At 40.1% G+C, this 23961-nt stretch overlaps 1 protein-coding gene across 1 annotated transcript; it reads left to right on the top strand.

The window, feature by feature from the left end:
• The first annotated feature begins 594 nt into the window (after window positions 1-594).
• On the top strand, window positions 595-20818 carry IMPA2 (inositol monophosphatase 2). The gene is made up of 8 exons (XM_069853755.1): window positions 595-757; window positions 6800-6933; window positions 11380-11484; window positions 12866-12911; window positions 15222-15330; window positions 18821-18929; window positions 19232-19383; window positions 20236-20818. The coding sequence occupies exons 1-8, from the start codon at window positions 644-646 to the stop codon at window positions 20349-20351; spliced, it is 885 nt and encodes a 294-aa protein (XP_069709856.1). The 5' UTR covers window positions 595-643; the 3' UTR covers window positions 20352-20818.
• The last annotated feature ends 3143 nt before the right edge of the window (window positions 20819-23961 follow it).

Raw genomic sequence — 23961 nt, 5'->3', positions numbered from 1 at the left:
AGCTTCCTTGGGCAACGGTGCCAGTGCCTCATGGAGAAAAAATTCTCCCTTATGTCTAGTCTAAATCTGCCCCTCTCAGTTTATACTCATTACCCCTAGTCCTATCACTACAAGCCTTTGTGAACAGTCCCTCCCCAGCTTTCCTGTAGCCCCTTCAGGTACTGGAAGGTCGCTATAAAGTCTCCTCAGAGCCTTCTCTTCTCCAGGCTGAACAACCCCATCTCTCAGCCTGCCCTCGTGCGGGAGGCGCTCCAGCGCTCTGATCACCCTTGTAGCCCTCCTCTGGACCCGTTCCAACAGCCCCATGTCCTTCTTATGCTGAGGATAAACCGTACCCGTAAGTATTTCATCTACACGTCTTTTAAACACCTCCAGGGGCGGTGACTCCACCACATCCCAGGGCAGCTTGAGAACCCTTTCCGTCAAGGGATTGTCCCTGATGTCCCAGCTCCCCCGCCGGCACAGGTCTCCCTGTCCCCGCGGGCTCCGATGGCCCCGGCGGGCGGGGCCAAGGCCGCGGCCCTGGGGGCGGTGCCCCCGCCTCACCCCGCCCCGCGCTCCTCTCCGCTCCGGGCCACCCTCGCCCCGCCGCACCGGCCCTGCTCGCCCTCCGCACCCCGCCTCTCCCCAGCGATCCGCCCCGATGAAGCCGTGCGAGGAGGAGGAGGAGGGGGGAGCGGGGGCGGCGGCGGGCGGCGGGGACCCCTGGAAGGAGTGCGCGGAGGTGGCGGCGCAGCTGGCGCGGCGCGCCGGGCAGGTGGGAGCCCCGGGCGGGGCGGGCTGTGACAGGGACGGGAACGGGGGAAAACGGGGGGAAAATGCGCCGGGAGGTTCCAGGAAAGGCCGCGTGGGCACGGGGGTGGAGGGAGGAGGAGGAGGAGGGCGCCCAGAGGGCTCGGCACCCGCGCAGCCCCCATCAGCATCCGCGCAACCGGGCTCGGCATCCGCGCAGCTCGGCTCGGCACCCGCGCAACCGGGCTCCGTGTCGGCGGCGCGGGTCTTCCCGTGGTGGCTGCATCCCGCGTAAGGATGGGGATGTGCCGCAGGGGGAATCATATTTATTTCGTGGCTAGGAGTATTTTTATTTCATTTTTTAAAAAGTGAAAAAAAAGGTGGGGAGGTTTGTGTGAGTGGAGGTGCTTTAGTAACTTTTTCAGTTATACACCCAGCGTTTATTTTGCCACTGTGATGTTTGGAGCGTGCTGTGATGCTAAGGTTTATGTACTAGTGAGGGTTTGTGCCTATCCATAACGTTGTGTATTTACACATTACAGTACCAGCATTTGGTTTTGAGCAGTTTGTACAGAGAATAATAGTCATGTAAGAGAGGTTTTGTTTTCCTGTTATATACACCAGTGTCTACAGAGTGGCTGAAATTCACTTGGTAGGGATAAATCAGCAGTGGCTCTGTGAAGATCTGCAGTAGCTCATTTGAGACCCGTGTTTCGACACAGCAGGAGGTTAGTCATCTCAGGACACATCCTGGCCCCACTGTGAGCACAGCAGCAAAACTTCCACTGACTTTTAACCGCTAAGAAGTGGGATCAGCAGATTGTTCAGATGAGAAATGAGGTAAAACACAAACCTCAGCAGCATGGATTTCTCTTCTGCTTACATTCTGCTGTATTTTGAAACGTGTTTTGTGCCTGTACACCATGGTTTAAGGAGCCCCCTTTTCTGTCTTGAGTCCAGGACATGTAACTTTTCCATAGTTCATGTTATTAAACATATTTTCTCCCTAGAAGACAGACAGAAGTCAACTGAGTGCCAGAGGAGAGAAGACTTGTTTTAGTAATATAGAGAGTAAATGGATAATCCAAATCGAGATTATAGGTCATGCACCCAAAGACTGTCCAAATGGGAGCTTCTCCAGGATGCTCGTGGTTTCATAAGACACTCCCATGACTTGCTTGAACATCCACACCTTATTTCTCTAAGTACCAGTTTGTGAAGAGAGCTGTAACCATCTCCAGCCATTTCAATTGCCCAGAATACCACAGTTGAGCACCTTTTTGTGGAAGAAATAAGCATTCCAAAGTATTAACCCTTGCATCTTGTCATTTGCCATTGCTACCTTGCAACTGCCAGGAAATGGCTGATTCCTTGGCAAGCCAAATTTAAACCAGTCAAGGATGTAATTTAAGTAGGTCTTTGGAACGGGCATGTTTTTTATTAACTTTGTAATGTTAAGAAATATTTTTAGTTAAGAAAATCTTCAGAGAACCTTGTGGAAGAAGAGGTGCAAGTAGAGTTGTGTCTTTTATTTGTCAGTCCACTTTCAGCTACTTCCCAAAAGAAGCTAGAGATAAGGACACCAAATGCAGTGTGACATAGGTTTGATAGAATGGAATTTTTGTTGAAAATTGACTGATAAAATTGAGTTTTATTTTGGTCACCAAAACCATTTAATTCCACTGGTCAAGTGTATCTTTTTTGTTTGCCTTGCTTCCCATCCCTCAGACCTCTCCACTTTCACCTCCATCCCCTGAAATCCGCTTGCACTTTCTGTCTCCCCACTTCTGAGTCCTGCCTCCAACCCTGCATGGAATTTGTCAATTCAGCCTTTTTTTTTAAGCCTTTCATTTCTTAGGCCCATGGCATGTTAGGAAGGCTTGTAATTGTTAGAGAGTGTCTACAGGCATCTTTGCACAGAGGCAACCTGAAGAAAAGCATGCAAGTCAAGATTTTGAATTTCTAGGAGAAGTTAACCAGTAATGCAGTTTCCTGGTCTCCCCTTTTGGCTTACATAACTCTTCGGTTTATACCGTATCGTGTTTCATGAGGAAAAATAAAACGTATCTTCTTTCCAACAGATAGGCCTCCATGGTCTGGAATAGTTTCTTCTGAACTTAAAAGGCTGATAAAGAAAAGATTGCTTGAATGTGTGTCAAAAGTGATGTTGCTAGTGTAACTTCCATTCTCAGGTTAAAAACATTGCCTTTCTTGCCAGCCCTGTTACTTAGTTCCATTATTTTTACAAAATACCACAGGTTCTCATTTAATATATATGGCTATTTCGTAATGAGAGTGGCCTTGGTCTTGTAGTATCTGACATTAACCTGTGTTCAAATTATGTCTAATTTGCTTTGCAAGGCCACATATAAGTGTACTTTTTCAGACCTCTTTTCTGGGTTTTTTTCTGTGCATAAACTCCATTTGTCGTGTTCATGAAAGTACACCCGTTGGCTTAATATGACTTTTTGCTAAAGAAAAGCAGGCACAACTAGTTTCTGCATCCTTGATGCTATTGACAGGACTAAGTAATAGTTGCAGAGTTCTCTGCAATTGCAGTTGGAGAACTTCACCAAAATGGGTAGATGTTCATCAAGGTGAAAACAGGTAAAAAAATGAGACTAGAAGCTGGCATGTTGATGTCCACACAAATTACTTTTTTCTCTCTCTGTATTCCCGCCCCCCCCCCCAATAATTTTATAGGGCATAAGAGACCCAGCAAAATCCCACTAAAAAAAGGCAGAATTTCCACTGATATTCTAAAAATCCAAGGTTCCTCCCCACCCTGTGTTTACTCTTGGAGGATATTGTTAAGCTATTTTCTATGGAACATGGGCAGATTTTTTTTGCAAACCAGGCTGATATTTCATAAATTATTTGCAGATAGTTGTGCGCTGTATCTAGATATTTGATTTTATCAGTGAGCAAATAATTCAGGACGATATTGCAAGCAAGTAGATCCATCTTGAAGCTCGCAAAAGCGTGTGTACAAGCAGTATAGTGAGTTGAAATATCTAACAGGAGCACCTCACTGTAGTTGGCTCTTCTGGCAGGTATTGGGGGAGAAGGCATCTTGGCCCTCTGTCTTCTCCATTGTCCTTGGTATGAAGTAATTTCACAAAGGTGTTAGGAAAGGGAGAGTCCAGGACCGTGACTGTACTGAGCCCTTGTGGCTCCATTTCCCCTACTCTGTGGCAAGTGAAGAAGGGAGCAGGGACAACAAGGGTCTTGCTCTGTGATGTGGTCTCCATGGATGTACCAGTGTAAATGCCCCTCGCTTTGCATATGCATCCAAAAATTCCCAAGTAGTGTATTGGATAAGTTGTAGTCAATTCTTGTTAGAGAAGGGGTAGTATGGACTTAAAGGAGTAAAGTGACTCTGCTCTAAACAGCCATGCTCTCAAAAATCAGCTGCTTAGAAATTGCTGTAGAATCTATGGATGGCCTCTAACACAGTGGTAAAGCCAAATAAAATACATTTACACCCAAAATACAGCACCTTGGTTGCCGGTTTCATTGTACACTAGTGATAAGGAACAATGAGCTGTTTTCACTTTATAACCTGTATTTCCATTGGTCTTCCACTTACCTGCTGCCTGTTACCTAGCGAGAGACTTTTGTGGAGCTCCACAGGCAGCTGGGAAGACCAGGCAGTTGCAGTAGCTATCTACAAACCCTGTTGTAAAGCCTGTGGAAGAGGAGGAGCTGAGGGGTGATCTCAAAGTACTGTGAGGCACAAGGCTCTAACCAGCCCTTCATAAGAAGCAGAGAATTAGCAGGGCCTGTCCATCCCACAGCATCTCCTGGTGCTGCAGGTTTGCTAGTACAGATGTGGTTCCCATTTGTGGTGACCTCAGGATGGCATCGTGACTTCTCTCCTGCTTTCCTCTTGACACATTGGCTGCACAAGAGGTGGGGAGAAGCAGTCCATCATGGCACCAGGGAACGTGTTTCATGGTGCCTTGGCATGGGCCTGCGGAGGAGGAGATGGGTGAGAAGGCCATCAGCCACCACTTCGTTTCAGAGTTGCACCCTTGGTTATTCCCACCTCCAGAGTGACTGGAGCCTCAGGCTGGCACGTGCAGGTCAACAGAGAAACAGACAGGGTTAAAAATAGTCATGAAGACTGGAGAAAGGGTCAGAAATGAAAAATACCAAATGAAGTGCTGAGAGGTGCAAAGAACTGTACTCAAAAAGGAGAACTGAAGTGGTGGAGCATGTAATGAAAAGAACTATTTACAGAGCACATCCATAGGAGAGAGCTTTCGCCTCCGCTCCTCTTTCTGCAGCAAGGATCAGGTGTGACCTCGCTCCCCTGCTAAGCAATGGCACATACTGGCTTAAATGGCTGCAAAAATCTCCTCAATCCGCTATGTATTAAAACTGGATAGGAGTCAAGAACTTGGCACTGCTGAAGAGAAATTAAGATCTTCTCTACTGAAAGGAGTGTACTCCTCATCTATTTCACTATGTGAAGTTCTGAGGCCAGTTCTAAGTAGGGCATTTACTTACGTATAGGCAATATAAAAAGTAAATAAGAGCAATTAAAATAAAAGATGTCAACATAGCAGGGTTTTTTAGAACACACAGCTGAGATAGGTGGAGTGTTTTGGATTTTGCTTTGGACTGAAGAGGAGACCAAGGCCCTTCCTGGAACTGCACCTTTATGCTTCTGTGGTAAAACCATTAAGAAAACCATGCAGGGTGTTGAGGGGAGAAAAAGGTCAAGTGTGGTTAATATTTTGATACACAATAATGAACTTTAGCAAGATCTCAAACCCAAAAGTATTCGCCTGCCTTCACGAGCTCAGTAAACAGGTATAACTAATGTTTTACAGCTCATGAAACAGAAACATGAATCCAGATACCTTTTTCACTAAGGCAACAGCCAGCAATATCCACTTCTTTCAGAACTGTCAGCACACCCTTCAAACATAGGATTTCATACTATGAAAACCGAGAGCTGAGACTGAAAGTTAGGAGTTGCTGGTTCCCTTTCCCATGCATAATACAACAGAACTGTTTTTTTTGATCATCAGACATTACTCAATGACTTTTAAATACTTTGATCTGATCTGTGGAAAGTTGGTTAAACAATTGAAACATATGAATTTTAGAAGGAACTTGGAATACTGGTTGTGTTGGTGCTCATTTTAGTTAATATAACTCCATTCAAATAAGTAGGGCTTAATTTTTGCTTTGTTTTGATTTTCCTAATTTCAAATAGTTTATCATGTTCACTGGTTAAAAACCAAGTCAGTGCCTTTTGCATCCTGCCCCCTTATTTTTCTTTTGGATGAAGAAGTGGAAAAAACGAAAGAAAATGGGAAAATTGGAAAAAAAGCTTTTGTGGACTGTTTTGCCATATGTGCATTTGTGCTTGATGTGGTTTAGTTCAGAGTTCATAACAGTAAGACCCATGAAAAGGAGATAAAGACTTTTCCAGAAGAGAATCCAGGGTCAGATCACTGGTTCTGTATCTGGGGAAAAGTCTGAATTTTTGTTTTTGTTATATATATAGCAATTCTTTGGGAACTAGTGGGTGGTCAGCACTTGAAGTTCCAAAAACCTGTATACACAAGAAAAAAAATAAACTTTCTGTGTCTTTGTTGGCAAAAAGACAAGAAGCCAATGGGGTTTGCCTTATTGCATGTTTTTTAAAGTAAAGGGCAGTGGAATATTGGCCCTGTAAATTTTAAAAAAGGAAAAGGTGTTCCCATGAAAAATTCCTGAGCCTTGAGGTTCTTTCTTGTCTTATGTGCATTTTTTGTGATTTCCTAAATCATTATGACCACCATCATTCTTTTATTCCATTAGTTGCATCCCACTCATCTGTTGTTTTCTGAACTGTCAAGAGAGGTTCTTGCAGTGTGATTCAAAATGTTGTGTTCCCAAAGACTACTCATTATCTCAGAAGGATTTTTAGTCAGAGGAATTAGAACAGGCTCTGGTGGAATTAGGCCTACAGTTGGTTTTCGGGATTAGCTATACTTTTTCAGTAAATATATTATTTCAGTGTACACAGGATGAATGGTCAACAAATCTGATTTGTGAACTTCTGTTTCAGATTATTAGGAAAGCTCTAACAGAGGAAAAACAAGTATCTACAAAGACATCTGCAGCAGATCTCGTGACAGAAACAGATCATTTTGTGGAAAATTTAATTATTTCTGTTCTGAAAGAGAAGTTTCCCTCCCACAGGTGAGTGCCTATAGAAAGAAACGATCAATGACCTTTCTTCCTTTAAGAGCTGTGTATCTGACTGGCATTTAAAAGGGAATTTAAAAGTCTCTGTATCTCACTTACACATTGACCTGTTGCTTTTGGACCCTTTCATAGGATTCCTTTTTTCAAAAAAGTACCACTTGCTTGTACTTAGTACTTTATATTTTCTAATAGAGTTCTTTGTGTATGTATTTAATGATAATGTTTCCCCTGTAGGGAATGTATGACGGTTTCATGGTTTTCAGAATGCTGATCTGTTTTCTATTCTATAAGAATTTACAAGGATATCCGTTAAAATATTGCTGAAATTAATGATAGGAAAGGCCCCATTCTGCAGAGCTTTATTTTGCCATCACATGTAAGTGTTTGCCAGATCAGGAAATGTATCTTATTTAATCACATTTACCTTGTGTGGTATAGAATCCTAAAATCAGTGAGTATAAGAGTTGTTTATAACCATCATTATTTGATGTGTCTGCGTAAACAGGATATAAATTACTACATGAGGTGTCAACCTAAGGTTTTAAAAATAGATCAGATTATTAAATGTTCTTGAATTGTTATGGTCGATTTGAAAATAGCAACTCCTCGCACATGCACAGATTACTTGTATTAGTAGGCTGGGTTTGGTTTGATGCAGATTCTGCAATCGATTTCCACATTTGGCTTCAGTCCACAAGGATAAAATTCATCTTCCTGCAGAGCCTGTGTATCCCTTAAATACTGTATGACTTCCTTCAAACTGTGTGCATCGCTGATGGAGATAAGCCTCGCACTCTAGTGCTGTACAGAAATCAACACAGACGAAAATCTGGAGAGCTCAGCTACTAATCTGATTGTTGGTGATGCTGCTGGAAAAAAAAACACAAAAACACCACCATCATAAGAAGGAGTAGAAAGAACATTATATACTAAATATGGCTTTCTAAATACGTATTGAAGCAGTACTGTACAGCATAATGTGTGGTTCTTGGATGCAGTTTTCAAGACAGTGCCAGGCTTTATAAGCCTGTTATTTGTGTAATGGTCCTTCTACTATTGCTGACTGTGGTCTCTTCTCATCTCCACTCTTAGGCTGTTTTTTCCCTTGAGCACTGGCAGAGAACATAACATACACATTTCACATGAGATGAGAATTTTCAGACACACTCAGATTACTTAGAATGGGAACAAAAGTTATAAGGTCAACATAGGCCTAATAACTGAAAAAAACCTGTCTTTATTAAGTCTGTACAGTTAACTTCTGAGTTCATAAGCAAGTGAAGGAATTGGCATTTCTTCAAGATGGTTATTGTTTGCTGATATTGGTTATTGGTTTTGGTTGGAGTTTGTTCAGACAATGAATGTGTTTAGATTACACAAAAGATTAGATTTAACTAGACTAGGTTAAAACTCTTGCAATGAGGAGTCCACTCTAGCAATCGAGGTGTAAGACGAAGTGCAATGAAAACATTAAAAGATCACTTAAATTGTTTTCAGTCTTTCCACTAATCTGACTGTTTGAAAGCACCAATGAAGATTCCTGTTATTTCTCTTTTTCTTATATTATCTTGATTTTTATGTTCTCTGAATTGAAAAAAATGTATCCTAGGAATTAGGAAAAGTAAAAGAATCATTAGATTCATCATTAGCATCTATGCCATTTGCAGTATTGCACTGATAAGTCTTGAGATGTTGGTAATTTACTTGGAATTGAAGAGAAATATCAGGAAAACCTGCTGTAAATGTAATTCCGTTCCATGTCTGTGTCATCTTCTCCCTGTTGGCTAAGTGATATGCATTATCCTTATTTGTGCTTCGCCCGAGTCTGCATCTTTGCTCACTCTCTTTAGCACTCTGACATGGTCCAAGTGGGTCTTTTTAGAAGGATACTATTCCGGATAGATCTTTGAAGCATGGGTAGGCGCAGCCAAAACATCAGGGTCTACTGGTTGAAAAAGGCTATCGTATTATTTACCTGTGTGTTACTGTTATGGAAGTTCTCATGTTTGGTGTTAAGTGTATCCTTAATCCTACAGACATTAAAACCAGGACACAGCCACTGTGTAGGGTGATATCCGACTCTGGCTTCCCAGCTTTCTGCCCTCAGACCCCCATAAGGGAATAGGTGAGGGATAGCCCTCAGTCGAACCTCTTGCCCTTGACTGGGTATCACTCCTGCTGCAGTTTATGCTGTGCTACAGTTTCCCTGCTGTTCCAGCAATGAATTTCAGAGTGCCTTTGTGGTACGAACAGATGTCCACTTACACTGGGCTGAAATTACTGGACTCATTTTCAGTGGGAGAAAACTTTAATCCTGATTTGAAGAAAGGTCAAGAGAGCTGACAAGCTGACATATTAAATTAACTACTGCAATAACATGGCTGCCCCTCCCATTTTTCAAGCTGCTCTTAAATTTTGGTCTCCAATACTTCAGCCTGAATGTTTTGCACAGGTTGCATGTTTTTGCAAGACAGAGAGCTGTAGAGCAACACGTCTGATGTTGGCCTTGAGGGACTGTCACATTACGCAGTATTGTATAACAGCAAGGTGCTTCTTTTAACATGTTAGCCCAAATTTTATAAAATGTGCACTTAATTTATCCTACAGCCATTTTGGAAAAATTGGTTTTGGACATCAAGACTTTATCAATGGCACTGCTGTGCCCCAGCTTCACATTAGCATTTCTGTATTTGAGGCCTGCAGCATTACACCCCGCTGCAAGGAAAATGTGAAGGACAGACTTAGAATACTTAAGGCCATAGAACCTTACACAGAAATACTTTTGTCTTTAAAGAGGTTCCCGTTTTACTTTTCTTTGACTGGTAAGACAACAGCTACAGTTCAGGCTCAGGCTGGGGGAACTGGCAAAGGGTTGAAGCAGGAGCGTAATTTATGGGTGAAGACAGACGATCTGACACAAGGTGCTTCATCTGCAAGACAATGAGCTTCCTCTGCAGTTAGCAGCACAGTGAAGGGTTTGGTTTGGTTTAGGTGCTAATTACAAGATCCATAAAAGCAGAAGTCAAATGGTACTGCGCCAAGGAGAGAAAATAACGGGAATATTTAGAGCAAGGATTCTGCTAAGTGCTATGCTTGACTGAGGATGTCAAACACTTGTTCAAGTCTTTCTCGCTTCTCAGTTCCATGCTAACACTTTGTCCTTCAGCTGGTATCTTTAATGGAGATGAAAATAGTAACAAGCACTTCCTACTTCGCTCTTTGTATGAACTGGGGGCCCATAACTGCCATCAAAATAGTCCCTTCCTACTGAGGGAAAGGCAAAGCAGGCATTTGGAAAATTCAAGATGTGTACTCCTATGCTACCTGCAGTACATTTTGAGGCCATGGTTGTGAGTGTTAGTGGCATCATGCAGTGCATGTTGAGGACACAAAAGCCCATAGCTGCTACTCTAGTCCTGTTTCTGCAAGAGACGTTTTCTCTTTATTTAATCCATTTTTTCCTCTTTGTGTCCTCAAGAGAAGTTCTTTCACCTTCAGGCATTTGCAGGAACTCTGATTACCATTACCAGTTGTTTAAATGTGAAACCAGAAGCAAGATTCAGCACTAGCAGTCTGATAGAACATCTCTTGCACATACAGGACTTTATTCAAATATGTGAGAGGAGCACCTGCACAACACCTACAAAAGCGGACCCTGAGCACTTTATGGAAGGGCAGGGATAATTAAGGTCAGCAGGAAATGTCCCAGAACTGAATGTTCATTTCCCAGGGAAAAAAGAAAAAAAACAAAACCAACTATTATCTATAAAGAGAAACTGGGGCAGCGCAACAGAACAGAAGATGAGCTCAGATATCTGTGTGTGCCTTATGCATCCAAACAACGAACAAAAAAATTAATTTGTTGATTTTCTCTGGGTCGTGGGAAAAATAAAGTTGAGCTTTGTAAACCCTTTAATTTCTTGACTCAGACCACTGTAAAAAAATCAAGTAGAAGTGAGACTGGATTTTCTAAGAGTGCATTATTTCCTGCTGACTGAATTTGACTGCAAAAGAGAAGCAGCTACAGTTTGCAGTTTATATTGCTTACTGCAAGAGACAAGCCTAACCCATAAAATTACATTCTGCATAAAAAAGACATTTTTAGAGTTCCAGGGATGCCAGTTCAGATCCATTTCTGCATTCATTTTCTTGACTTTCTTAATGGTGTATTGGGAAAGTAGACATAAATTAAGTTCTTTTCTGCCACATAATGTAGTATGCTATACATTTGAGAACTCTTCTTCAAAGTTTGAATGAAAGTTACGCATTCTCAAATGAAAAAAGACTGTGTGTTTATATTTACATATATACAAAATTTTTATTTATTTATATATAGATAGATTAAGTATCTCTTCAAAAGCAGGGAATGAAGTTTGACTTTCCAAGTCACATATATAAATCAGTTTTCTGGGACATTTGTTTTATTCCATGCCAATGCAGGTTTATTGCAGAAGAGTCCACTGCTGCTGGTTCAAAATGTGTCCTCACTGACAGTCCAACCTGGATTATTGACCCTGTTGATGGAACGTGCAACTTTGTGCACAGGTAAGTGAATAGTGAAGTGGGAAATACATAAAAAAGCAAAATGTGACTTATTGGATGTAGATAAAAAAGCAAAATGTAGTTTCTCACAAATCTTCCCTTCCTCTTAAAGGTATTTTACTGTAGTAGATTTGTTCCTTCGACTCATAAGTAGGAGTCATCCATTTATCTTTTTGTACCTCACGTAGTGTATCTGAGGGAGTGTGTGTGTGTGTTGGAGAGCGCTGTATACTATTACCTAAAGGTAAGCTAAAGTTTCTGCTGATTGCTTAATGACCCAAAGCTCTTGGCTCACAGTTCATTTATATATAACTGCTCATTAACGTGCAGAGACTTGAGCTGAACTGGAGGAACAAGGCTGTGCTAGGGTGACACTTGGCCTAACGCCTAGTGTGGTTATTACATGTTCCTTTTAGTAGTGGCATATTCTCTCTTTCAAATACAAACACTTCATTTTTCCTGGGAAGTACAACTGCATATATGTGGAGTAGAATGGAAAAGTGAGTTGTCCATGCATACAGTTTTTAAGCATCTCTAATACTGCTATACAAAAAGAAAGCTAGAGATCACTACTGAAAAAATACTGAAGTTTATAAATCATCATTTGAGTGCTAGGAGTTGTAATGATGTTCGTAATACTTCTGCTTAAAATCCTTAAAATATGTTTTGCCGTATAGTTAGTAATCTAACATAACTGCAGTTCTCATTAAAAAACACCCTAACCTTTTGGTACAATTAGATAGAATCAAGGGGAGGTGAGGATTCTCATGTGCTGTTTTTTCATGCAATTAAGTTAAATTTTATCTTTCTAGCACTGTTTTTTGAACTTTTGCTTTACAGACCTTTTTAAAATACTTTTTAAGAAATTAATTTATTTCACTGTTTAAAATGCAATAATTACACTATAGTCAAAAGGACTGAAGTAAATACATGATCATAATTTTGACAAAAGAGAGGAACAGGTTTCTCGTGTTGATGTCAGCAGCGAGGTATCTTTGTTGAACTTAATTGCTATCTCAGATCCTGGAACTTGAACAAAATGTGCTCTTAAAAGTGATGACTTTTCATAACGACATTAACGATTTTATACTGGATAATTCAATTGCACTAAAGCAAAAAGAACACCAAGATCTACACTAGTTCAGTATAAAAATCGTGATATCTTCATGTGCTTTTTTTTGTCTTCTCCAATATTAAATGACATTTTTAAAGCCACTTAGAAAATTGAAAAAGTGGATAAAGGAGAGAGAGTACAAAGTCAAGAGCATTTTGACACAAGTAAAATCATGGAGCTCCATGCGGAGTTTTCTTGCCTAAGGGAGTTGTATAAGGAGTAAGTTGAGAGATTTTTCATCAACGTTAATTAATTTCTTATTTTTCACAGATTTCCAACAGTGGCAGTGAGCATTGGATTTGCTGTTAACAAAGAGGTATGAAGCATGTTCTTTAAGATGGCTACCTAAGATCTGGTTAGAAGCCTCAAAACCGCATGGGAGTTTTAAATAAAATAAAATTTAAAAAAAACCACCTGCCACTACTGAGGTCTTTCCACGCTTTTTGAATGCAGTTGATCGTACTCTACTAGTATAAAATCATAGTCCTGCAAAACTTACTTATGCAAATTGGTAATTGAAAGATAATTCTTACAAATTATTATAAATATTGTAGACTTATGTGAGGGGAAAAAAAGAGGACTTGTGTAAGCAAGGTTTTGTAAGACAAAACCATAGTGAGTTAAATATAACGCTGCCTATTCATAAGTAAAGCATATCACCTAGTGTTCTTAAGTTATTGTTGTTATTATTGCTTCTTTCCTGCTAGCAGTATCTGTGAAAGTTAACTGCTGCTGTGAGGCAATTCAGAACTGATTTCTATGAAGACTGCAAAAATTGTGGGCCTAGTTAATTTAATCTGCCTTTGTGGTTGTCTTAAAATAGTCAGGTAACTAAATTTCCCGTATGAGAGCTTGACCATAAAGGTGGAAGAAGTATCTTGCCTTCGCATGTGCCATTTTGAGTTTTCTAGCTATACTCATTCATGCTACTGCCTTTTCTGTTGCTGGTTTACAGCTCAGTGCATACAGAAGAAACAGCTATTCAAATTGCCAAGGAATGTGCCTCTCTCAGCCTAATCCTGTGATCTTAAATATATGTATAGCTGTAAGTGGAGCCAGCAAGAATTCTGTGCAATAACATCGTTTTGAGATGTGCTAGTGGCTCTTACTGATTTAAACAGAATAATGTTGTATGCTTCTCTAGTTAGACTTTTAAAACATCAAAACAACAAGAGAAACCTTCCATGTTTTCCTGAAGTTTATTCATTACCAATGGCCCTTTTGAATACTACATATTATTACCAGACAGCTTTCTCTAATATTTATGTTTTCTACATCATCATGATTTTGATGCTGCATATTTTGGGTTATGTAAACTAAACAAAGCTGAAACAAAAATAAAGAACTATGTTAAATCTCACTCAGTAAACAAATGGGAAAAAGCAGAAAAAAGTAGTTAGCTGAAAGGGAGCCAAAGTACACACAGGGGAACTGGCCTGAATGTAAGCCTTGAACAGGACTGAAGAAATTCCTGCAGATGTCTTCAGGGAAGGGGTCTATTAATAGTGTGTCCCTCAAAAAAAAACCCCTTGGTCTAGATGGGACCTCAGGGTAGGGAGCAAGGACAATCTATTCTCTTTGAATTGTCTCTGATGAGCACTGATGATTATTCACATTGAATGGAGGAGGGCAGCAGGAAAAGATTTGGAGTCTACAACATCTGAGGTGTTTTCTTGACCTTGTTACCAACTTCTTCTGTGGCTGTGGGCAAGTTACTTAATTTCTGTGTTATCTGTCCACTCCTAAATAAAGTATTGCTAATAGTACTTACCAAGGGGTCATTTTAGGAGCTGATCATTGAAGTTTGTAAATGGATTTACAGTCTTTTTGTCAAACCTATTGAAGTAATGGAAATATTAAATACCCTCTTCTCATCAGTAAATAGATACTCCCACAAAAATTCCAGTGTTGCTTATTCTCAGGCTTTCATTGAGGGTCATAATATTTGGTGTTTCTCTTGAAACACCTTTTATTGGAGTTGTGTGACTTTATGAGATTCTCACTTTTATGCGTGAACAGAAGAATTTTGCAGAGAAACATTTGAACAAGTGACTGGAGTGTACTGCTTTCATTGAAAAGGTGGGAAAATTAAATGCATCATGAAAGGTGAAATGCATATAAAAACATCCACTGTTAATAAACAGTGTGCCATGACTTCTGACTTTGGATTCCTGACTGATCATATCTGTGTTTTTGGGGTTGCAAATCTTCAGGGTCCAGCCGAAGTCAATGGGGCTACTTCTAGGTGTAACTGCTCACCAGTGGAAGTAAAGCATTCAGAATCTGGCCTTAGAGGACTTTCGTGTTTTGAATAAAAACACACAATTGAATTTGAAATCAGCTTAGCGTTTTACCCATTCCAATGTGAACACAAACAAGCAGCAAGTAAGAGTTTAGAAGATCACAGACAGATTGCATTAGCTTCTCTTTATAAACTGAATTTTATATGATCTATATTTCACTATCACAGTAATAGTAGAATTATTCCAGTTTATTAGCATCAATATAATCTTTGATTACATGTACCAATTAAGATATTGCTGATCTTTCTGCCATTAGTAGTTGTTTATATTTATGATGAGTAATTTGAGTTGCATTCATTTCTTTCCTTTTCAAAATCTTAAAGCTTGAATTTGGTGTAATTTACCACTGCACTGAAGAACGGTTATACACTGGTAGAAGAGGTCAAGGGGCATTTTGTAATGACAAAAGGCTTCAGGTATCAAAAGAGACAGGTTGGTCTAGATTTTGTTAGAACTCTAAAAGGAATATGTTAATTTTGTTTCAGAGTTGTTGCAAATCATCATTAGGATAATGAATGTCATTATCCTGATGGAAAGTATTTCACCTGCATGATAATTTTGTTGTTATGTGTTTGGTTTTTTTCTTAAAAATCACAACTTTCCTCATTTTGTTTTTTAAGTATACATCTGAATATGAACTATTTAAATAATCATAAATTATTTTGCTTCATAACCATTGTTTAAAATAAGGAAGAATGAGTAGATTCACCAGTTTCATTCTGCTATACACTGGCATAACTTTTTATGAGCAAGATGCAATGGGATTGGTGAATCAAATTCAGAGTACCATAGTGGCGTTATTCACTTATTTTCCAATAAACTTGTACGTTATAAAGTGTTTTGTGTCTGTAGGCGTACATGCTAACAGTAAAGTAAACTAAAGGATGCATGCTTCATTAGGGGTTCTTTAACAGCTTGCTTTTGTGTGTGAGGTATGTTTCAACATAGAAATAGCTAGCAACACTTAGTCAACAATGTAATGGAATTCTTTTGTGCATAAACCAAGTCATAGATCTGTCTGTTTTCCTAATAGATAACGATAATCAGATGTGTGTAGAGAAGTTTTCATTTAATCAATCAAAATACAGAGGAGAACATAACACTCAGTTGTAGACAAAAGCAGACATGTGCCAAAAATGTACGTCATTGTACACAGGAGATGGTATAAATTTCACCCCAAAAGAGTTTTAATAAACTTGAAACACAGTAAATGCAAGCAATATAACACACATATTTTGTTTTAGTGTCCCGGGCAGCCCCTGCATCAAAACTTCCCTGAAGTTTGGGAACTTTGGCTATTTACCTAAATGAATATTGAGCTGAGGTCTTGCAAGTTGGAATGGTAGAGCAGCGACCCCTGAGATTTTAATTCTTGATTTTGCCTTACAGTTTTGTCAGTGCATGAATATCTCATATTCCACAAATGCCCTTGCTGGTGAGGACTCTTAGTTAAAACTAAGGGTGCTCCCAGTTGGCTGGCTGAGCCACTCTTGAAATGGCCTTGCTCGCTTTTTCAGTCAGAGAGTTCTAGCTTCCAGTTGAGAAAGGAATGATTTTGGCACATGCCACTTTTGTCCTCCTTTGTCTGGACATCCACCCTATGTGGGTATCTAGAACATAGCAAGAAAGTGAACCTTCTGCCCTTCCAAATGCTTTGAAATTATCCTTTGTTTTGAAAGATATCATTTGGTGGTGGGCAGTTTCCCCAGTGAAGATGGATCTTCTTTAGTCTCACTTCTATTGATGTTTTAAGTTTATAAAATCACAGTTGTTCTTTCCCTGCAAGGACTGCGGCTTCAGTGAAATAAATCAACCCTGGAACAGAGAACGTGTTTCCCCGTACCCACGACTGGAAGTCAAGTAGCCTTCACCAATGCATGATGTGTTGGAGATCTAGGCTGTCATGTAACTTCATGCCTTCTGTTTTCAGGAAATGTGACTGTTGTATAACATTGAGCTACACTATATATTCGTTGTTCAGATTTAATCACTTGAAATCACAGTCAGGGTAAACGCTGTTCTTTGTCAATGCCAAATTTTGTAGAGGTCTGGTACGGGAGTCTAAGCAGTCAGATTACACTTAAATGAAGGATCCATCATTCCTTTGATCTTGAGTGATACTTTATTCTCATGCTTAGATTCAGGTCAGGCCTTATATGTGCTAATACTGTAAGTGTTTTTTTAATCTTCTGTGGTCAACAGGATTGGTCTTTACCTGATAAATCTATCCACACCACTGTTACATCTCTTCTACAAAGGCTCCTTTATTTTTCTGACCTCTATCTGAGCAAGGAGTAGTCAGTAAATTTTCTCTCGTACCGTGAATTCCTGAAATCCAATTGAGTCTTGTGATCAGTCAGCTCCTTCTCCTAAGCAGAGACCTCCCTCTTCCTTGCCTCTTCCTAGTCTCTCCATCCAATTTCTACCTGTAGCCTTGATGAAAAAGGAAGAGATCCATTTATGCATTAGGAATATATTTAATAACTCAAAGGAACAGCTGTCTTAGTCATGACCTAGCTACGACTGGTGTGGTGTGAACGGCTGGTGCATTTCAGCAATGAAGCGTGCATTAAACATTCCGCAATTATAAATTTGGTCTGTTATGCAAAAGGATCTAAGGCAGATGGCTTTCACCATCCAGAGTTTTCAGTTGTGGCTAAACAATGAATACCCTGCAGCGTGCCTGGATTGGTGTTTCTGTATTTTAATGCAGTAATGTTCCTACAGTTAAGCTTTGTGATACCAGTAACTTTTAATCTAATTACGTACCTGTTTCTCACCAACCAGTTACCGCATTGCTTGAATCCACGACGTTCCTCTGCAGTACTGAATTCATCAGTAGCCTGCTTAATTAAATGATGTCTCACTCCAGCCTAATTTGCTTTTGAAAATGTCATTGCTACTTCTGTTAAGAATTTTCAGCTTATGCAATTAGCTGTAATAACCAGGTAGACATTCCCTATCAGAATGAATGCCAAGCCTTTAACACAGAGTAGAAGGTAACACCTGACACTTGGGCACAGACTCGCTAGTAAGTAATCAACTACTAAATTTCTGAATTTTGTAATATTTTTAATGCCTCTGTGTTCAGTTGGCACAGCAGAAGCAGGGACACTTGGCATTTGATCAACCACCTCCACATACACTTGTAATACACTAGCAATATTCAGATCTCATGTGAGGACTACTTGAACACCTTGCAAGTCACTGTGAGTCTCTCATCTGACTGTACACAAGGCTGATATCCTCATCTGCTGTAGATCAGAATTGCCTTTGCTGAAGACAATACAGATATAATGTTTGTATATTATAATTAATTAAGATTCTGCTTCAGTTTGTGATAAGAAAGACAGGGGTTTTTACAGTCATAAAGTGTCTTCAGTCTTTGAAATATCAGAATGAAAGGGAGCTATTACTGGGTGATTGGTGATTTAGGTAGAAACTTTTCTTTTACTGTATTCCCTAATGTTTAAAATTTGTTAAAAAGTTAGATTAAAGTTCCCTATTCAAGAACCATCCTGTTTTCAAACATGGTTAGATTAGCATCATTAGTAGTTATTAGGTCTGGATTGTTTTTAGTTGACTGCTAATGTTAGTGAATTTGCCAAAAACTGACTGGTCAATGAAATAAAACAATGTATGGCAAGTGAGGGAATATAAGAATGCAGTCTTGGTTTTAATTTTCCTGGTTTTTTGGGTTTTTTTAAAGTGTGTTTAGATGAGACCATTTGATATGAGTAATCTAGTCTGGCTGGAATTTTTATACAAAGTTGTCACTTATCCTATGAAAGAGTTTGGGGTAAAAAAAAGGACATGAAAATTGTTTTTCTGTGAAAAGTCCATTAGTGTTTGATTTAAAAACAAATTTCCAGAACCTACTAGGAAACTGTTGAATTAATAGAAAAAACTACCTACATTACAGATATCTCGAAGGCCTTAATTTTAACAGAAATTGGTCCAAAACGTGACCCTGCAACTCTGAAGTTGTTCCTTGGTAATATTGAGAGATTGCTCAAGGCCCAAGCGCACGGGTAAGATATTTTACAGTATACATCTTGAATTTGTGTCCAGAAGTCTTTAAAAAACAAAACCCAAACAAGTATGTTGCATGTTCCCTGGAGGTGTTCAAGGCCAAGTTGAACGGCGCCTTGGGCAGCCTGGTCTGATGGGAGGTGTCCATGCCCATGGCAGGGGGGTTGGAACTGGATGATCTTTAAGGTCCCTTTCAAGCCAAAACATTCTATGATTCTATGTTTTGCCATCTCAACATGTAAGTTGAAATCCAAGGCATTTTCTGCTTTATGTTACCATGTCCCCTTCTTGCGGGTTTTAGGGTCCGTGTCATTGGGAGCTCGACCCTGGCTCTATGCCACTTGGCATCCGGTGCGGCAGATGCCTACTACCAGTTTGGGTTACACTGCTGGGACTTGGCAGCGGCAACTATCATTATCAGAGAGGCAGGCGGCACTGTGATAGACACTTCAGGTGAGTAAGATATTCTTATTTTCACTGATAAAGATGTCCCCCCCAGAGATGGGGGGACTGAGTGGCTATTTCAGGGCAACTTGTGTTACCTCAGTACAATCCTCCTGCGGCTCAATCTCTTATTTTGTAAAAAAGTCTGCACTCTCCTCTAGACTCAGGCAGGTTATTCATAACATGCTGATGTAATTCCAGCCTGGGGTTTCTTCATGTCAATGTTCATCTGAGTCAAACTGCATTTCCATGACTTTGAGTAATTCCTTTAAAGCATCAGACTTTGAAGAACTAGCCCAGGAGATTGGTAGATACACTCAGACTCCAGACAGGTTTTGGCAGAGACAGCCTTGCAAGAAGGTACGTGTCTGAACGTATATGACTAGGAGCTACTCAGAGGGAGTACAGGACAGCACGGTCTCTGGATTATTATTTTATTCACTTATATGGTACACATCTCAGAGTAATGGTTTACTGGTGACCAGTATATGGATACTGTAGAAAGATGTGGTGGCTTGAGAAGAGGGGTATGCTGCTCCAATTAATTTCTGTTCTATCCCTTCCTGTTGCTAAAAGAAGGGAATATTGTATGCATTGTTCGATACTGAACAAATCTAGACCTTTTGTGCTTCTGCTGCATGTTTTGACGGTGTGTCTAGGATTTTCTGAAATCATTTTTTGCCAGACATTTCCAGATGGTTGTTGCTGGATTAGGTTGTCCTTCCTACCACAAAAAGAGCTGCATATGAAGTTGTTTTGGTGTTTCTGAACCTATCTAATTTACAGCATTGTTTATATTTAAAAATACATCACCTTTTTTACATCACGTAAGACAGTTCTCATTAATCCTCTTGTCCTCAGGGGGACCTCTGGATCTTATGTCCTGCCGAGTGATTGCTGCGGGCACCAGGGAGATGGCTATGTTCATAGCTCAGGAAATAGAAACTATTCACTACCAACGGGATGATGAAAATTAAATACTTAAAACATGGAGTCTGCCCTTCTGAGCTATGTAACTTTGGCAAGATGAGTGGCTTAAAGGGTACGTGATTACAGCAGGATGCTTTCTCTGGAGGTTTTCTGTGTCAACTATTTTTTATAAATTTATTATAATGTGGGAAGGCATAGGGAGATTTTTAAACCTCTAAGAATCGTGTTTCCTTTTTAATATGTATCTCTTTCACCAGTATCTTTTTATAAGATAGAATATTTTACTGGTAGTAAATTAGTCTCAAATTAAGTCGTAATTTCATATCTGTGGGGCTGATATTTAGTCTTTTGTAACATGCAGCTAAAAATGGAACTTTATTTTTACAGATGCAGATCTCAGGTAAATGAGCTTTAGGACTGTAGTAAGTACAAGTAGTTAAGACGTGTGCCTATGATACCCTTGTTCTATGATACTTAAGAATGCAATAAAAATGACATTATTGTTTCCTAACTAAGTCATAGCTATATATCCGTATATATGTATATGTACATATGTCTTTCTCTGTGTGTATATATACACCTACAAATGTATATGCATGTATACACACAACGCCATATGTGTATGTGTTTATATATATATATATGGGTATTCTGGATGTTTACAGCAATTTAGAGAATGCATAGAAGAAAGCTAATATTGGAAGTTATTTTCAGGTAAAGATTATAGGCTACTTACATGATTTTGGTGGAGGCTATACAAATGGCAAAGAAGAGAGCTGATCATGGAAAATGTTTAATGATTTTACAAACTGTTCAGCTAGTTCTTGCTTTCCTTCATCCCTCTGCATGGGGATAAATCATACTGTCCTCCAGGCCTCTAAGATATTCAAACCTGGGAACACTTACTCCCATAGAGAAATTATACTTAAAACCAGGAATATTCAACTCCACTGAGTTATACACAGTATTAACTATGATACATGGTAGGACACCAGCGGAATAGAGCATAGTGTCACGGAGCTGTTGGTTTTTGAGAAACTTCGAGCAGAACAGCAGGATTTGCCCCTTACAGGCAAGTTATTTAAAATATGCACAGAAGATACACTTGCAAAAAATTATAAATCATATGCCCCTCTCGCACAAAGTTGTAATTGCACTTTTTTATCAGAGAAGCCTGTAAATTCAGTTACATACATTTCCTAAATACACAGTTGTTCTCTATCCTTGTATCTAGCATTGGTTTTAATACCACCAAGGTGATCACCTCTATCTAGATTATTTTTAAATCATGAGCACAGGGAAAATACAAGCATGTCCAGAAAAGTAGTTGAGATTAAATAGCTTCTATTTTTTGTTTAAAAAATTGTGTTAAAAGGTATCTCTTTTTTGCAAGGGTGCAAATTAAATAAGAGAATGAACCTAAAAAAAAAAAGTTGGTTAAAAATCTTAAGCTGTCTTTATACACTGCATGTGTAGACTTTGTGAACAAGTTCAGGTATTTATTATATCTGCTTAGAACATACAAACTGAAAAATACTTTTTAAAAATAACTTTACTTGTGTTACTTGCAATGAAAAATGTTTTTCACCAAATAGAACATAAAATTTTATGTGATTTCTTGATGCTTTCTACCACAAGAAATACAAAGTGTTGACTGTGTAAAGAATGTCTAAGTCTGACTAAGCATTTGAGAACTGATGGTTCTTACCAGAAGACAAATACTGTCCATCACAGTGATGAACATTTTGTCACTGCTCCCTTTTAACTCCCCCTCACTCTGTACCCTTCTGTTCAGAAATGGAGATTGTAAGCCCTCCGGGACAGGAACTGTCGTTCTTTGGCTCTGGGTTTGCACAGTGCTGATAGGATGCGATTTTGGTCCAAAACAAGGCACTGAGGTGCTATAATAATACAAATAATAAATACTAATAGGCTCACTTGTCTGTTATTCACCCTCTCCCCACTTTCTGAGCACAGTGGAGATCCAAGTGACAGATGCAGAGCTTGGTGGCACCGCTCTGATCCCAGGGTGCTTAGCCTTGGCAGCTGTGGGAGCAGCCAGGGCTTTACTCAGACTTCATGCCCGTAAGCCCCGTAAGGAAGCTTATGCTGGCAGGGGGTCAAGTGTGGTGGAAGTTCAGCCCCACTTCATCCACTCCCCCTCCTTGCCCTGTTCCCCCCAAATTGCTCTGGGAGGGAACAGTGTATGCGAAGCTGCCGCATGGCTCCAGCAACGTTTCCCAGCAGCTCAGCTTGCTCATACAAAGAAAGTCTCTGACCCAGTTAGGTCTGGTGTGCTCTGGCATCCCAGAGCTCGGCAAAGCAGGGAAATCTATGCATCGACTTCAATGGCACACCCCAGCAATTTGCAAAGCTGCGAGCCAGGCGTGGTGGGAAGGGAGAAGTGCAGAAACCCATCACAAGTTCTCATCTGTGCCTGGGACGCAGTTTTGGTTTTTATTTGGAATGTAGTTCAAATGTGCTAAACTGGCAGTGTGCGTGTGGAGCAGCAATCCTGCCTCCCCCACCTCCTCTGCTGCCCATGTGCCAGTACAAACATTACTGAACCCTTCCAGTGGACCAGATGAGTGAAGTGATCTGCCTGTAAAGTACCCCAGTAAACAAAAAAGGGATTATTGTACAGTCAGATCATTTTCCCAAGCCTTTTCAGCCCCTGGCCACCACGAGCAGCTGGTTTCAGGAACCAAAGGGGGTGCAGCTCTGCTAACAGATAGTGCCATATCGTATCAGTTCAAAGTTTTCATCAAAGTGCAGCCATAAAACTATTTGACTGAAATAAATTGTACCAGAGTTTGTCCTCCCTTCATTTATTTCTTGCTAGCCAGATGAAACTTCACTCGGCATGCATGTCCAGCAGCTCTCCGTGTGAGTGCAGGCATTCATAACGCAGTTAGTGCAGCACATTAGCCAGAAACTTAAATCCCCAAAAATGTTAAACATGTGGACTCTTCCTTACCAGCTGTTGTAAAACACTGCAAATGTTTTCTGCTACATACATTACAGAGTACATAAGTGCATCTGTAATTAGGCATTCAAGATGGATGAAGATTTTCTCCATAAAGGCTGGGCGAAGATGCCTGTACTCTGGAAAATGAGTAATTCCTCTGTAAGCAAACAGTGCTCAGCTTTCTGGAGCTATCCCTGTTTGTGTCTGCATCCTTCACTGGCTCAATGATGGAGAACATTATGTATCTCCAGGCTTGCTGGCCTGGTCTCAGATGGTGCTTACTAGTAGAATAAAAAGTGGAAATAGCTGTAAACTCCAGGAAAATGGTTGGTGGATGATTCCTTTGCAGTGTGTCTTGTTGAGCGTGTCAGATTTTACAGAACAGGTACAGACGTGTTTCATACGTGCTGAAGGACTGATACTTTCCTTATGATTACACTAGCTAATCTCGTAGTATTAAAGAAGTATTGGAGCACATGCCTCAGGGCCTGCAGACAGGATTCACCATATTTCATCCAGAATTTGGTTCCTGATGGCAATGGGTTCAATTAAAGCAATAAAAATACCACTTAGCATCAGCCATTCTGTTATCAGTACTAGGGCTGTTCTCTCAGCAAGGCTGGATCTATTCAGTGGATGCACAGGAGGTGTGCAAAGGGATCTTTGAATAATTAAATAAGACTTAAACC

The sequence above is a fragment of the Phaenicophaeus curvirostris genome, chromosome 3 (genome assembly GCF_032191515.1).
Source record: "Phaenicophaeus curvirostris isolate KB17595 chromosome 3, BPBGC_Pcur_1.0, whole genome shotgun sequence".
NCBI lineage: Eukaryota > Metazoa > Chordata > Aves > Cuculiformes > Cuculidae > Phaenicophaeus > Phaenicophaeus curvirostris.
Note: the sequence above shows the minus strand (reverse complement) of the source record. Positions and strands in the feature narration are given on the sequence as shown.